Source organism: Megalops cyprinoides, chromosome 12, assembly GCF_013368585.1.
Source record: "Megalops cyprinoides isolate fMegCyp1 chromosome 12, fMegCyp1.pri, whole genome shotgun sequence".
NCBI classification, from domain to species: domain Eukaryota; kingdom Metazoa; phylum Chordata; class Actinopteri; order Elopiformes; family Megalopidae; genus Megalops; species Megalops cyprinoides.
Window position 1 is genome coordinate 11,862,389 of NC_050594.1, and position 16,317 is coordinate 11,878,705.

General features: G+C 45.2%; 3 protein-coding genes across 4 annotated transcripts; 2 read left to right on the forward strand and 1 right to left on the reverse strand.

The window, feature by feature from the left end:
- Nucleotides 1-113: 113 nt before the first annotated feature.
- On the forward strand, nt 114-2,330 carry LOC118787427 (cyclin-dependent kinase 2 interacting protein). Its single transcript, XM_036542986.1, has 5 exons — nt 114-250; nt 558-729; nt 1,048-1,180; nt 1,263-1,392; nt 1,709-2,330. The coding sequence occupies exons 1-5, from the start codon at nt 244-246 to the stop codon at nt 1,909-1,911; spliced, it is 645 nt and encodes a 214-aa protein (XP_036398879.1). The 5' UTR covers nt 114-243; the 3' UTR covers nt 1,912-2,330.
- Nucleotides 2,331-2,441: 111 nt separating this feature from the next.
- znf839 (zinc finger protein 839) lies at nt 2,442-10,143 on the reverse strand. 2 transcript variants are annotated; one of them, XM_036542373.1, is made up of 8 exons: nt 9,061-10,143; nt 7,276-8,109; nt 5,343-5,537; nt 5,125-5,217; nt 4,496-4,648; nt 3,933-4,061; nt 3,685-3,820; nt 2,442-3,284 (listed from the first exon to the last, which is right to left on the reverse strand). In XM_036542373.1, the coding sequence occupies exons 1-8, from the start codon at nt 9,955-9,957 to the stop codon at nt 2,572-2,574; spliced, it is 3,150 nt and encodes a 1,049-aa protein (XP_036398266.1). In that variant the 5' UTR covers nt 9,958-10,143; the 3' UTR covers nt 2,442-2,571. The 2 variants fall into 2 exon arrangements, with proteins under 2 accessions (XP_036398266.1, XP_036398265.1); XM_036542372.1 differs by having other exon boundaries at nt 7,276-8,112.
- Nucleotides 10,144-13,525: 3,382 nt separating this feature from the next.
- LOC118787363 (acyl-coenzyme A thioesterase 1-like) lies at nt 13,526-15,690 on the forward strand. Its single transcript, XM_036542897.1, has 3 exons — nt 13,526-14,161; nt 14,583-14,785; nt 14,869-15,690. The coding sequence occupies exons 1-3, from the start codon at nt 13,606-13,608 to the stop codon at nt 15,469-15,471; spliced, it is 1,362 nt and encodes a 453-aa protein (XP_036398790.1). The 5' UTR covers nt 13,526-13,605; the 3' UTR covers nt 15,472-15,690.
- Nucleotides 15,691-16,317: the final 627 nt, after the last annotated feature.

Here is a 16,317-nt window from a genome sequence, read left to right on the forward strand (position 1 = left end):
GTGGCCAATAAAATTGCAGGGATCGCTAGGCGAGGACCAATTAAAACACGATTTCGCCGCGGGTCGTTGTTCCTAAAAGTGGCCCTGGTTGTATCTTTTTCGGAAACCAACGTGAACATGAAACGTGCGTTTTGAGAGCTGAGCTTGTCTGTGTTGTCCAGTCTCCGTGGTATGAGCGGAAGCACTGTGTATATTGCCTAAAAGTTATACATTGTCGGCAGCTACGGTCGCAGGAAGAGTGCTATGGAAGGTATGGCATCGCCTCATTTAGTTAGCGGGCAATATTTTGTTGTATTTCTACAGTAATTCGGCTACCAGTAAAGTAGCTTGGTCGATAGGCCATAAAATATATCTAACTAGTTCGGTATGGATTTTCATTTGTAGCTTGTAGTCGTGCATTTGAAATGGCAGTCTTCGATCATGGTATGGATGGCTAGTGAATTGGCATTGCCCGTTTCTGAGAACGCTGGTCTTATATCTACATACCTAGATAAATACGTTTGTTATCAAGATGTTATGTTACATCGAAAGATACCACATATCACAATGTTTTTCAGAATTAAGTCCCGGGGTCTCTACACCGAGTAGAAAACCTGTTTTAACTGGGAGCGCACGGAAAATTAAGGACAACGCAGCAGATTGGCACAACTTCATTTTGAAATGGGAGCGACTCAATGACGACGGATACACGATTGCAAACCAAATTGTCAACCTGACGTTAAGCAAAGCGTACGTATGTCTATCCATTGCACAACATAAATCGAACTGCCCACCATACCCAAGACCTGCATATTACATTCTTACAATCCGTACCAAAATGGGAAGAAAACCTAAACTCAAAACTAGAACACTTAACCTGAATATCCACAGTCCAAAAGATTATAGATATGGCTTGTCATCAAATGTTGATTGACACCTCTATTCACTATGCTGGCGAGGTTTTAAGAAATCACATGAAACAGAGCAACCCCTTTTAACGTTCTTCGGTAAGGAATACCACTAACTGCTTTGTGCGTCTGATCTCCCCACGTCTGCTTTTCCCATCAGGTCAGTGAAAGAGACGGACATCACAATAGAATGTGATGACACGTCTGTCTCCCACCAACCAGCATATACCGCGGGACCCAACAAAGAGCTGGAGGACAAATGTACAGATTTGCTCGCCATATTGGACAAAATGGTGAGTGGCAGTTTCACCAAGAAACATTGCACAGTTATCATGATCACGTGTTTTTTTTATCTTATTATTTTTCAATGTATAGACTCATCTTGCATCTAAAATGGAGAGGCTATCTGCTACTACGAAGGGGGTGTGTGACCTACAGAAGTTCCAGCAGGGGGCATCAGAAGCTGCGACAACCCTGTTTCAGACATGGCCCACGTCACACTTTGGTAAGCATATATGAAGATAGCTAAATCAAAACATGTCAAAGGTAATTTGTAAATATGGAAAAACTGGGTAATTAAGTCAACATATTTGAGGATGGATGAGAAATTGGTTAATGTAGCAGAGCAGTCGAATGAAGAGGGGTAACCATTACATCTCAGATTAGCCTCTGAACAACATTAATGGTAATATGAAATCTGAGATCACTACATGCAGTATTGTATGTATGTTGTAATGTATGTAGTGTTTTCCATCGAAGAGTAACTCTCTTGACTTTGGGAATGAATGATTTTCTTTAATCAAATTTTTTTTTATTTTCAGATGAAGTTTCCTCCAAGATCTTGGAATCCTACAAGCAAGAACTGGCCCTCAAGGAGACCATTGTTCAGGAAATCGCCCACACATCGAACTCAGATCTGTCCATGGTCTATCTGTCCTGCTGGCTGTATCAGCCCTACATTGGGGACAGTACAAAGCTTCTGCTGGAGAGTATGCTTCTGGAGACAGGACATAGACCGCTGTGACAGGAACTCTCACTCAGTGCCAGGATTAAGACCTTGGCTCTGTGCTTCCAAAGCAACTGTGTTGTAAATAAGTTATGATGGAAGTAATGTTGTAGTAATGTCATTTAACTTGTGCTGCATCAGACATTAACCTTTGGCTAAACTGTCAAATAACCCATGTTCCTATGTGAACTGATGATATACCATAAATAAGACATTATTAGGAAAACGTTATTAGATGAAGTTTACTGAAATAAAGTTCTGCTTGTACCCATGACTGCACTGAACTCAACTCTGTTTGAGAGTAATGAAAGACTCTTGCAGAGCTAAAATCATAGTTTTCAGTTTAATTTCCCTTCAATGTCATTTTCAAGGTTTACTTTTTTCCGAAGTGAGGGGCATGTTATGCCTGATATTTGTAACATTAAAAAAGTACAAAATAGTGCAACACCAATTTTTGCTCTTTTCTTTTTTAAACTCAAATGTGCATTTAAAAAAAATCTATACATATGAACACTTTGCTATATATAGTTTAGTGACTTTGAGGGAGGGCAGTTTGTGAACATTTATATATGAAAACCATTTCAAAAAGATAATTTATACAAATTTACAAAGACTGTCCAGAATAGAAAAAAAAAGTGCTTAACAGCCAGCCTGGTGCAGGAGGGTTGCGTAGGGCGATTAGGGGTGAGTCTCTGCCACCAGCATGCCCTCAGTGTGGCTGCCTTCAGTCTCGATGCCCAACAGGGCATGCACAGTCTCCAGGGGCACGCCCTCCGGGGCGCGAATGTGCATGGTGGTGCCATCGGGCGCCGTGACGATGACGATGCGCTCAGAGGTGGCCTGGTGCACGATGAGCCCGTCCTCTGTTTGGATGAAGATCTGCTCCTGCCCCTCCCCTTGGCTGCTCTCTGCCAGCTGGAACTCCACAGCCCCCCCTAGAGAGAGGGCCTGCTCCAGGCCACTGTTCACAGCCTCCACGGGCTGCTGGCTGTTCGTCCTGTCTGAGTGCTCGAGCGGCACCGCGTCGGTGCTCAGGGCCTGCTCCAGCTGCTGCATCTGGTCCGCGATGTCCGAGTCGTTCATCACCTCCGCCGGCTCCTCTGCAGCACCTCGGCTTTCCTGTGTTGTCTCCAAGAGTCCGTAGTTAGAGCCCGGCCCCTCGCCATCTACGGTCATCACCTCCGTTGGCTCCGCCCTCTCTGTGCTGTTGGACAGATGTTCCTGCACCAGCTCCTCTGGGGTGATGTCTCTCTCCAGGGCAGTGAAGACCATCTGAGGCTGTGGGTGGAGCTCCAGCTGTACAGGTGGAGCCAGGGGCGGGGCCTGGCTCTTCACCAGCACCTCCCCTGTTAGCACGGGTGCCTGGGCCTCACTCAAACCCAAGTCTACACCTTCAGAGACAGAAAGGAAGAAGCTCAAACATGGGAAACCTATCTTCACAAATTCATTAACTAACTACAAATTTATTGACATTACCGTGTTTTTTAGGTAACGCTTAAAATGAGATCTAATACCCACACAAAATTTTCAGCAATTGTTCGCTTGGCTTAATAAACAGACATTCAAATCTGTGTAACAGGTACATTACAGAAAGTAAATGAGTCCTGAGCTTCACTGAAGAAATAATATCCATTCATGTTGCCACACAGTGCAATTACATGAAGTCAAATTTAAAAGTAACTTGAAGGGCTACACAGAAACTAACTATCTGATCACTGGCATTTCATTCAAGCAGAGAATTCAAGTTTTTCCTGCAAACATCTTTGAAAGTATGCTGCAGTTACAACCTACCTCCTCTAGAAGGCTCCATGAGCAAGTGCCCTCCCTCAGCAACCTTGGACCCATTCTGGCTGAGCTCAATACCATTGGTTTCCCCAGTAGCATTTTCCAGTTTGAACCTTTTTGCTGGTGGCAAAGTTTTGCAGTCCTGATAGGGGGGAAAACACAAAAAGACCCAACTACAAACTGCAGAGATCCACCCACTTTTCTGTTCATTTTTTTCAAATGGCTAAATGACAGAGAACCCACTGCGCCTTTACCTCACGCTGGCCCACTCTTTTGGTCAGCAGGGTGTGCTGGACGACATCGGCAGCTTTCTGTAGGCTGGGATCTGAGCGGAGGGTCTTTGATTTGGTCATCAGGTCTTCAAGGCCCAGAGACTGGAACACCTAAACGCAAAACGGCACAATTTTACCAAGGGCCTATCATGCAGCATTTTCTTCCATCCATTCTCTTCTTCCTTTCCAACCAACTGTGAAAAAAGACAATAGCTGATCTGGCACAGATGGGATGTAGGTGGATATACAGCAAGCTGAGGGCATCTCCTCCCCCTAATCACACACACACACATACATCCACTATGAAACAGACACACACCTCATGCTTTCACAATTACACAGACACACACACAAATGTATCCAAACATGCTGACACTCGCATTCATCCTCATAATCACTCACAATGACAGATGCACAAACACACAAACCCTGCACACATGTTAACACAAAAGCCAGGGAGGGTACTGGAAACACAGTGGTATGTGTGATCTCATATGCGGGTGAGGTGAGTAAAGCCCTAGCAATGCTGAGGTGCGATTCTGTACCTGTGGCTCTCGTGTGTCCAGCTCAGTGACGGATGCTGGCCCATGGGGCGCGCTGAAGTGCTCATGTGCCATCTTCTTCACCTGGGTGTGAAGCTGCTCAAACTCCCGGTACACATCCGAAAACTGGGGTCTGGAGGGGCGCCCCTTCTCAACCTGGGGGGTGGGAGAGGGCTTCTTTATTCACTTAAAATCATTTCCACCTCAGAGTCATATGAAAACAATTATCTGCAGTATACCTATCTGACCCCGAGTACAGTACTCTTACACACAAACGCTATGCTGGGATCCCTCTGCTTAATGACCTCTGCTCTGTTTCACTCACCTGCCTGAAAAACAAGGAACTGGCAACAGCACCCTTTCAGTAAACAGGTAATTGATTTCCCTTCACACATTACTACGTATCTCAGATAACTTAGATAACAGATAACAGTATGGACTATTTTGTCCAAAGTACAATCCAAAGCAAGTTTATCCAAAGCAACTTTACTTAACTGTTACTGTTACTATCATCACCAGTAATATAAGCAGGTATTCTGTAGCATTATTTATTCTGTACATGAAATACACATTTTTGAAAACCCAACCCCCCCCCTTTAAGATGAATTTCCCTCTGGGTCTGAGCACTGTACCTTCATAAGCAGGAACTCCCAGAGGGTAACGACCCTGGCCAAACGAGGAAGCACCATCTCCATCAGCTCCTCATCATCACATTGCTGCAACACCTTAAACACAAACACAAATGGGTGGCAGTTCAAAACCTCACATGCACTCAGACACACACTCTCTCTCACTCACACACACACACACACACACACACACACATATACACAGGTGTTCCAAGGAGTACCTCCTTCAGCCGTGCTCTCCTCCGCTGGGCCTGCTGCTCCAAACTCGCTGCCCCTGGGTTTTTTGGGGGTCGACCGGGCCTGCCTCTCCTGGCAGGATGTCCTGCAGCTCGGGGTCGACCTGGTCTCCCTGGTCCTTTTGGCCGACCCGGTCCAGAGGGAAGAGCTGGCGCTGTGCAGGTGGGGTCTGGATCAGCCTGTGGTGGAGAGAGAACATCTGTAAGGGGTGCTATGGGACCACACATAAGAGTCTGAGAACCTTTAATCTTTACCCCTGACAGTGAGTCAAAGGGACTACAAACACCAAAAGCCAGAGTGCTAACTTCCTGCGTAACTGCATCAGTGAACACCCAGCATATTCAGTCAGGCAGCAAGGAAATAATAGCCCTGGGCAAAACACTCACTCACAGCCTGGATTCACAAATCACACTCTTCTAAATTCAAAGATTTTGCCAGTGCACCAGCAAACACCTCAGCATTACCCTTTTCAATGCCGTTCTGAAATTTCCAACCATGGCAGCTGTGCAAAAAAAAAAAACCAAGAACATTTTCTTTTTGGTTCATTTTTGTTCCAGTCAATCTGTATCACATTGCTGGAAACTTGGAAACTACAGCACCCACTGAAAGAACACCCCTTTTCAGTTTTACATTTCACACAATTTGCAATTTAAAAGTTAAAGGAACACAACGGGCAAATACAGCTTAGACCTGACAAGGCTAAGAGGTGACATGCACCTAAAAGTGAGGCTAAGAACACACATCAAATCATCTACAACTATGGACGAGAGAACATGTGAGCTAAGCAAATTTGAACTGCAAAGTAAACTCCTGTCAGTAATCTGGAGAAGACAGGAGTAATGGAACAGAGAGGACATGTGAGGATGTTCAGCGGCTGCTCTATTGGCAAATCCCTGCCCTGAAGAAGCCCGTCAGCTCCCAGGCTGCTGCTATCTGAGGGGAGGTGGTTGAGTAATCCACAGAGACTCCTCTCAGCGTACAGGGGGCGCTGGTGAGGCAGGCGGAAGGCAAAGCAGAGCTTTTCTGAGGCACCCTCACTGGGGATGGAAGATCTAACTATTCCAGCAACATCAGCCCCAAGCCAAAAGCAAAAAGGTGTCCCATAAAACAGAGCCATCTGACTAAGGTCTTAAACCAAAGAATACAAATATGTTCCTGTTCCTCACAGAAACAGCAACTGTAACCTTCAGCAATGCTTAATTGCTGTGTAAGGACTGCTTCTCTTAATTATTATCAGTATGCAGACAAATGATTAAGATACTGAAGTAACTTCCCTGGCTGCACAGCTTTGAGATGTGAAACTATTTAACCTGAGGTCACCAGCTGGAGCAGAAAGATAAAAGTGAAGATTTTTAATAAATTACACTGATTCCAAGAAGTGACTATCCATAACCCTGCCTGAGGTCCACCCAGGACAAGTATCTGTCTGGTAATGCTTAAAAATAAAACACCCTGTAATAAAGTTCAATAAAAATGTGTGCATTCTTTGAAAAATAAAACACAGACTTTTACCTATTGTTACTACTGACAAAATAAAATTGCAGTTGCCCCTTTGTAATGAGCTACATGAACAGTAATAAAAATGTTCAAAGCAACCATTCCAATAATCATTCTAAAACAATCAGAAAACCAACTTATACTCATTAAGTCTATTAACCTTTCCAGCCAAAATTAAACCATAATTTACAAATTAAAATGAACAAGTTTTGAAACTAAGTCGGGGGTTTTTCGATCTGCTGTTTGTTTCCCATAAAGACATATTGACAGTGACAGGCAACAATCGTTCTCTGAAGGAGACAACATTCCTGCAAATACTATTCCATGTGTCTTAAACCACAAGACATGGATTTAGTGCTGCTGCATACTTCAGCACATCACTGCACTGAGGATGAAACCCTTCACAGGACAGCTTCTTACTTTCTGTCCCCCTGCTGTCAGCTGGGGTGCCGCAGCCGAGGTTGCCGTGGGGACAGCTTGTGCAGGGTTTGGCAGAGTCTGGCTGGTGGATGTAGATGTGCGGTCTGCAGTCTGTGGAGCGGAAGGGTCTGTGCTCTCTGCTGGAGCCCCTGGGAGGGGCTCTGTCCCCTGCTCTCCATGTGTGGGGTTTAGCCTGTAGTGTCTAGACAGGCCACCGTGCCCGACGTAGGCCTTGTCACAGCTCTTGCACTTGAAAGCTTTAGAGTTGAGGTAGAAGTTAGTCATGGCCAGGCTGTTCTTGCTCTCCTCTCCGTCCTCCTCCTCCTCGCTGATCTCGGAGTAGTCGTCGGAGTCGGACGGATGGCCGTCCACGAGATCCTCCCTCTTGATGAATTTGTAGTCCTTGACTTTGTGCTTGGGGGGCCGGGACACTCTGCCGGAGCGGGTCTTTATCCTCTGGGGCCTCTTAACCCTGTTCTTCTCCCTCTGCCTCTCTTTCTTTTCTGTCGGGGGTGCAGGGGGAGGAGCGGGAGCCGGCCGGACGGCCTTGCCGTTGACAGGCGTCAGTGTGGGCAGTCTCTGCAGCAGGGGGATGAACGTGTTCCCCCCAGGGGTGGATCTCTGGAGCAGCAGCTGAATGGGGGGGTCCCCGGGGTTGTGAAGGACATACTGCTGCTGCGCCCCGATGATCTGGGGGTTGGCGATGCTCACGCCTCCGGGCTGGACGCTCACTCTGGGCTGGGCGGGCACAGCAGTGGCCTTCTGCTGAAGCACGACGCGGGGAGGCATGGGCCGCTCCTTGGGCACCTGGACTTGAATTCGGATGGTTTCCAGCTGCTGAAAGAAAGCAAGACATTAAGAGGGTCGCTATCATCATGCAACAACCACCAGAATCTTAACTGGCTGACTGGCTGCATGGCAGCACTGGTCACAATGTTTCTGAAACAACACAGAGCAAAGAGACCTGATGCCCTGTAAAAATTGCCCCTTGGTTTACTTTGAACCAAGTGTGTTACTCCAAGTGCTTGCTTATTTTAACAATCTACAGTTCATGTGATCCATTTATTACTTTCAAATAGCAAAGTAAACACACTGTTTATGATACCAATTTTTAAATGAAATGTTTCATATCGCGCCATTCGAGGCAAAAAGCAGCAACTGGAGGAGGTACAGAACGGTATACCTCTAAATCATCACACTGCATTCCATTTTCTTAGCAGACGCTCTTACCCAGAGGAACAAAGCAATTTTACATGTTTATCTGGATATCGACTGAGGCCGTTCAGGTGATGTAGCAAGCCCAGGAGTACAACAGCGTCGACCTACGCCACGTTGCCACTCCAGTCAACATCAGAAAGTCTCCGTGGAGACATTATAACCGTAAGCTGTTACAAGCGCACCTCATTAAAGCTCCGTATTACAACGTGTCCCATTTGTTGATTTGATGACACCACCTTAGCAATGTAGTAGTTGAATGAATTTACTAGTCAACAATTCGCTGACGCCTGAGGCCCAATCTAACAACTGAGTTTACATATTTGATCCAAGATGTTCCCATTCCAACTTGGCAATCTTGCCTTGACGACCCTGTAAGTCACTATGAGATAAGACTGTCAAGTACATATTTTGTCAGCTAAGACGTGAATTCGATTGCTTTTCCTCACTGTGAAGTGGTGAAGCTGCCTGCCAGTGTGTATGCAATCATACGATCGCAGATTACACGAACACAAACATGCAGTTTGATTCCGTAGGAACAACTTTTTTCAGACAGCCGGCTAACGTTACCTTCTGGATCAGGCGCGTGCCGTTCTGCGACTGACTCTGCTGCAGGGCCACCTGCTTGGCGACGTTCTGCAGCTGTTGGGAGGCGTTCTGCACGATGGTCAGCGGCTGCGACCGGACCGCCGCGTCCAGCTGAGCCCCCGCAGCGAGCAGGCAGCCCGGCTGGAGGGAGATGCAGGTGGGCGGCGGCTCGGGCGCCGTCTGCTCCGGCTCCTTCCGCTGCACCGGGGGCGTCACGTTGTGCACCTCAGCGTGCGTGACCGACTGTTGTGATTTGGCGACCTGCTCTATCACTTGTTGCAACGCGTTTGGCGCCAGAGCTCCGCCGAGAAAGAACGGCTGCCGCTGCTGCTCGAAAATGCGAGCGGCTTCGTTCTCCGAAACTTCAACGAGCTGCTGTTTCGCCAGCTGCTCCACTAGCTGTTGCTGCTCCTCCGCAGTTAACCCGGTCCCCTCTACAAAGCTGCCGTCCGGCTGGACGTAAATAATGGTCATCGTTGACGGTGCACTCTCTACTACCTCACTGGTCACAGCAGAGAAATCAGTTGTCGTAACTGTCTCAACGCCGGGTGTCTCGACGAAAGAGGTTATAATGTTCCGTTCCGTTAGCAGTCCGTCGCCCGTGAACGGGCTCACAACTTGGCAGCTCTTTCCCAGCACCGTCCCCTCCTGCGCAGTGCCATGCAAGTACTCCGAAATCACCGGAGTTTCGGCCGCGTCTCTGACGGATAGTTCTTCACAGTGACCGTTAGCTCCGTGCTTGTTCTCCGACACGTGCGGCGACACGACAGGGTTCTCGCCGCACGTCAACTCAAGGCCAGCAGGCAGCTGGGCCCCGCTGTAGCAGTCGCTCTCCTCGGCCCCACTTGTCATGTCGCTTTCATCCTCTTTCTCCGCCATTTTGATTGGAGTAAATGTTAGGGCAGGAAGAGTTGATACCAAAACAAAGTAAATATTTTTTGCTTTTTCCACACTAAACTCGCTAGAAACGGGAGGCGTGGAAAAGACGATCTGTGTAAATATTATTTGAAAATATGACAAAAATGACGATCTAACTAATACTATCGCAGCTTTTTTAAAACGTCATAGGAGGTGGTGGCGCAGAGGAGAAGTTTGTCTTGAGCTGTGACTGGCAGACTGGCATGTCTGTCATTTCCGTAATACAAATACGTATCCTCCCCCTTCTGTTTCAGCCAATCAAGTACAGCCTCCCTCGCAAAGGAATGGAGGAGGGGAAAGTATGGGTCGCCGTTCGGGACAGTCAATCCCACGTGTAGTGTTTGGGGGATTCGCCAACGTGCGTCGTAGAATCCTGTTTGTTTTCTTGATCGACATAGTACCTCAAATTCGTATATATAATTGATAAAGACAGTTTTTGGAGGCGGAATAGTTGATGTAGCTACCTTGGTCAAAGGGATAAGACCAATGTACATACAAACAAAAAGCTTGTTTAATTTCAGACTCACAGCTGAGGTGCCTCGAACACTCATGGAATGTCTATACGTAGCACTTTCTTAACACAAAACTGAGGTGAGTGCACACAGACATTAATGGGTCACACACACTGAAATTACGTAGTCTACATACAAACAACCAAAATAATAGATACACTGTGATACAAAAGTAAACACATTACGTCAAACAAGCATACCTTACAGGTTTACACATTCTGAAATGCTAAAGTATACTTCACTATGAATTGCTTTCATCCACACCACCCGTTCCAATGATGTACCATTTAGCATGTCTGTTCTGCTATACAAGAAGTTGTTACTGCAGGCCTACAGGCATCTCTAAGGAGGGTTGCCTGCCAGCAAACTAATAAAAAAAGAACGTAAATTGTTTTGTGTACCATGCGAAGTGACGATGGAAATGTATTGTGTTTTCTACTTACCTGAGAGGACTGTGGAAGTCAGTTTCTACAAAATACCATTCTGGTCTGGTCAGCATGTAGCATGTATAAGAAATGCAATAGTGAATAAGCGATTGTTACTGCAAATGTACATAACAAGAATCACATTAAAGAAGACAAAAGCAAAAATAAATAAATGTTTAAATATAAATAAGGGAGCTATGGGGTAAGCTCATATCAATTCTAAAAATCCCAAAATCATTAATGAATTTCAGTACTACATGAGCATGGTGCAGAACATTTTGGATGTGCCACTAGAGGGCAGCAAGTGACTGATGTAGATACTGTCATAAATTGGGTGCACACTTAACTTTTTAAAAGTCTTATTAGAGGAGCAATTCCCTTGCACAACAATATCCAACATCACAACAACAATAGGAAACAAGCAGTTCACAGTACAAACTGGAAGCTTGTGAATTAATAGCAGGGAACAGACATTAGTTAGAAACCGTAGAATGTACACATTTGTCTTGACGTCTTTAAGGTTTGTACAAAATCCCAGTGTCCCTTTATTGATTCAAAATTTCCTTAAATACAGATTTTTAACAACAACAAAAAATGCTGGTGTGAATGTGGTACTTTGCTGGTAATAACAGAAGGTTGATAATATACAATGAATGGACCTCTACCAGATAATCGCTGGATATCACAAAATCAATGTCCAAAAAATTTATTTTTCATCATCACTGTTACAAAAAGAGAAGTTTTTTTAATCCTAACAAATTTTGTTTTAAAGGATAACATCTGTGAAGTATCTTAAGCATCTCCCTCATAGTATTAGTTAAAATAAACTTCCTAAATATCTTATTCCAATCTACAGGGAGCAACGAAATAACAGAAACACCAAATAAAAAAGTACTTGTATTTTGAAGTAACTAAATGACAATTAAAATGAGCCTACACTTGTTTCATATTAATGTCAATACTAATTACTAATTAAGTATTTTTCTGTTAGAAAGACATGTTACAACCAACACTTTAATATGTGCGTTTCTAAAGCAACACAAGGGATACAACAGATTTTCAAAGATATAAAATAGTTTTTGCCTGAACTGCAAGTGCGTCAGTCACAGAACTGTCAAAGTTCTCAAGGGGAACAGTGTTGAAAATCGGAATGGCATATGCCAAACAAAGAAAAACTGCATCAGGAAAGAGGAACAGTGATCGCAAGCTGAAACTCACTGACAGGGATAGATGCACATTTAACAGGATAGCTGCTAAAAAAGCAGCCTCAAAAATTAGCACAGAGCTGCATCTTCACTTCCTTGACCCAGTCTCAACAGAAACCATACATCATGGGCTTCACATCGCTGATGTTTATGGTCAGGCTGCCATTCAGAAACTGCTTGTAACCAAGAGTTACAATGGATTCAGGATGGATTCAGGAGTGGCTTCATGCTACCAAGATGAACCCAAACACCTTTCACAGCCTCCCCAATTGGCAGATGTAAACCTTATTGAACCTTTATGGGAAGTTCTGGAACACAAAACACAGAGTAAATTTCCTCCTCCTTCATCTCTAAAAGAACTGGAGGCTCTTTTTGAAAAATGGTCTATTATCTCGTTATAAACAGCTGAAATTTTCTGACAGCATTCAAAGTAGGATTGAAGCTGTTTGGAATGCAAAACAAGGCTAAACTCATCATCAGTTATTATTAATATATTGTTTGGTGCTTCCATTATTTTGTGTACCTCTTGTGTGTTATTGTCTATTGTTCCAAAAGAAAACAACAGGGGTGTTGAAACAATAGCCTGTTGTATGATGTTTCTTACATATTTGTGAGTACCTTTTTGCACTTAGAGCTTGCACTGTGAATGCGAACATGCTCAGGGCTCCACGATGGAAAAACACAATCTCTCTTTGACAGCAACATCATTCTAACACCGTTTGGGACTTCATCAAAACACAATAGCAGGATCTCTTGGAGTGGCAGGAAACACATTCAGATAGAAATTCTTCACGATTTAACAGCCAGCCTTTTTATGATGCCTACTTAACAACAGCAGAGGATGGTGCATGTACGGTTGTGATTTCTGTATGCTTTGCCTGTAACACACTGACAGCCGTTACGGTAACGCTTTAGAAGACGCGGGGCTATCTGTCACAGCACACATAAAGTTAAGGTTGCATACCAGCATGGGAGAATTGACCGTCTGTGCGATTGACTAGTTGTAGTTGTAATTACAGTGAATTTATTCCTTCTGTATTGTAAAATACCACGATGAGTAGAATAGTGGCATAATGCACAAAGGAAAATAAGGACATTACAGGCGTTGCACTCTTCGTTGCACGAATTGTTAACAAATGATTAAGGTGTAGCTTGCCTGACGCTGGAAAAGCGATTGCCTCTCTCACAATGCATGTGAAATGTTTACGCGGAGGAACAATACAGCAGATCATTTTCTTCAACGGAAATAGTAACCTTAAGAGTTAAGGTCAGCTGAAGATTCAGAGTGGCAGCATGCCTGAATGCAGATTGAGAGGCGTATCTTAGCACTGCCATACAAGCTACGCAGATAGCGCAACCCACCATTTGCATGCTTTCGTTGTATACTGAGTACAGCAGGTCCATCTGCGTGTACGTCACTGAGTAACTGGTGATTCCGTGTACTTTGTAGTAGTTCGGCATTCAGTTATGTTTTTCTCTCAGCGCTTAAAAATCGCTTTTGCAGCAAGAAAATCTAATGCTGGGTACTTTCAACTTGCTTTGCGTCGTTTTATAAACAACAACACTATGACACCGGTAAAAATAAAAGTAAATTCTGATAAGTGTTTATTTGACGCTCCCGTGCAAATAAAAGTGGAGGGGCTGCGTCCCAAACAGCTCGTGACTTTTCGAGCTACTCTGGCCGACGAGAGGCAGGACATATTTGTGTCCAACGCTCAATTTGAGGCTGACAGTCAAGGTGTTGTGGATTTAAGTAATTCTGCGTCTCTAGGAGGAGATTATATTGGAGTACACCCCATGGGATTTATGTGGGCTATGAAATCACAAAAGGAATTGGGACGGCTGTTTAAGAAGGACGTAACTTCGCCGTTCAGAGTACACTTCTCTGTGCATGACAAAGGAACAGATCAGGTGGGACCTGCACTAGCGTCTTGCTTTCACGAAAGGATGTTTCTTGGAAATGGGATGAGAAGAATACCAGTAAGAGAGGGCCGAATTCGAGCGACATTATTTCTACCCCCCGGTGAGTGTGGGAGAGGGGTGATGTTTGATTTTAAAATTATTTTATAAAGTTTTGCAACAGTTTTGAAACTTATGTGTGCAACTGGCTGACTTTGCCTGTTAAGTCGTCCCCAGATACGGGTCGCCTATGGGTGACGTCACAAATATGCGTTCCTTCTTTGAGTTGTGTGACGATGTTTGATACCTAGCATCTGCGCAATTATTGTGACCTTTTGCTCCAAAGTAGGTCATCTTATTTAATGGGTTTGGCCTTAGGATGAGCTATACACATGATTGAGAGATCAGTGAATTTAGGGCTGTGTTTGCACAGGGAAGGTTTTGCCACTGTTTTCTTATCTGTTGCGCTCATAGTTATGCTGGAGATCGTGCACATTTGGTGTGAGAGGTAATGGTTCTGGATGGCCTGTTGTTTTTCCCTCCAGGAGAGGGTCCATTCCCTGGAGTTTTGGAGCTGGGAGGTACAGCGGGTGGTCTCTTGGAGTATCGGGCCTGTCTCCTGGCCAATCATGGTTTTGCCACAATGTCATTAGCCTACTTTTCCTTTGAGGATTTGCCAAAGCTCCTTCTTGAGCTTGACCTGGAATACTTTGAGGAGGCTCTCCACTACTTCCAAAAACTGCCCCAGGTGCGTTCCCCTTGAAACTGCACTCTGATTGGTTTTGACTGCTACCCGCTTTCCCCAGCTCAGTCTTGTTTTTGTTTCCGCAGGTGAAGAAGGGTGGGGTGGGTCTCATGGGCATCTCCAAAGGGGTTGACCTGTGCTTGTCCATGGCCAGCTTCCTGGAAGGGGTATCCGCAGTCGTGTGTGTGAACGGCTGCAACGCTAACCTGCAGTCTCTGCTGCACTTCCGTGGGAACACCATGCCGGGCCTTGGCCTATCAGCAGACAGGATCATAATTCGGGATTCCGGGGTGCTGAATGTCCGCGGCTGCTATGACAACCCCTGGGACCCTGAGAACCAGGCCTGCGTGATTCCCATCGAGAGGGCGAGTGCCCGCCTCCTGTTCGTGGTGGCCAAGGACGACCAGGTGTGGGACTCAGAAATATATGCCCGGGAAGCAGAAAAGCAGTTACTGTCCCATGGAAAGATGCGCCCGGAGATCTTGGCTCTCCCCGGCGCTGGGCACCTTCTGGAGCCGCCTTACTTCCCTTCCTGTCCAGCGTCCTACCACAAGTTTGTCGGGACCTCTGTGGAGTGGGGGGGCGAGCCAGAGTCTCATGCGGCGGCCCAGGATAGGGCGTGGCTTCGAATCAGGCAGTTCTTCCGTGAGAATTTAGGAGGGGAGGCAGAGAGGCAAAGCAAACTCTGAGCTAGGCTCGCACGTGCCAAGCAATAAGCCAGTTGCCATATGCACTAGTAGCTTTTTTTGTATGCACTTCTCCAAGTCGCTCTGGATAAGAGTGGGCACTAAATGCATACATGTAATGTAAATGTAGTCACTTGCTGACGAGAAAGGCCTGTTTTTGTGCAGCTGAAAACCCTTTAGAATCTACATTTTAAAGGAATGCATGAACCCAGTCACTTCACGCCAGGGAAGACTCAAGTGAATGTGATTATTAAAGTGATTAATAAAGTTTGTTTCAAATCTGTGATTGTCATGTAGTTAATATAATCATGAAATGGTTTTATTACATTATACTATTTGTTAGTCATACATTACACATGTGCACATAGTATATTAGTTGAAAACAATCTGGGATTTTAATTAACAGAATAATATTAATAAACAGAAGTGCAACACAGGGATAAGGAGGTTGCATGTTCAGATCCCAAGGCGTACTGCTGCTGTGCCCTTGTTTTGCCCTTAATCTGTTAGAAAACGGTTTGAAACAGACGTATGGATACATGTGTCTGTGAAGGAAATTAATGATAAAAGAAACTTGGAAAACATTGCAATTGGAGCTTCACATCATGCTACCTTAGTGAATAGATGGATCAAATACTGAAAGCAAGGTGTTGGAGTGTAAGAAGACCTCTGTGTTTGTCTGTCTTTGTATATTTGTGTGTGAGTGTGTGTGTTTATCTGCAGGAGAGAAGAGAATTTGTGGACCTGTTTGAAGGCCAGACAAAGTCAAAGGTTGAGGCAGGAGGGGAGCGCTCACCTAAGGGCAATGAAGCCACAAAAGACTGAATTCTTGGGAAGCCTGTGAGCACC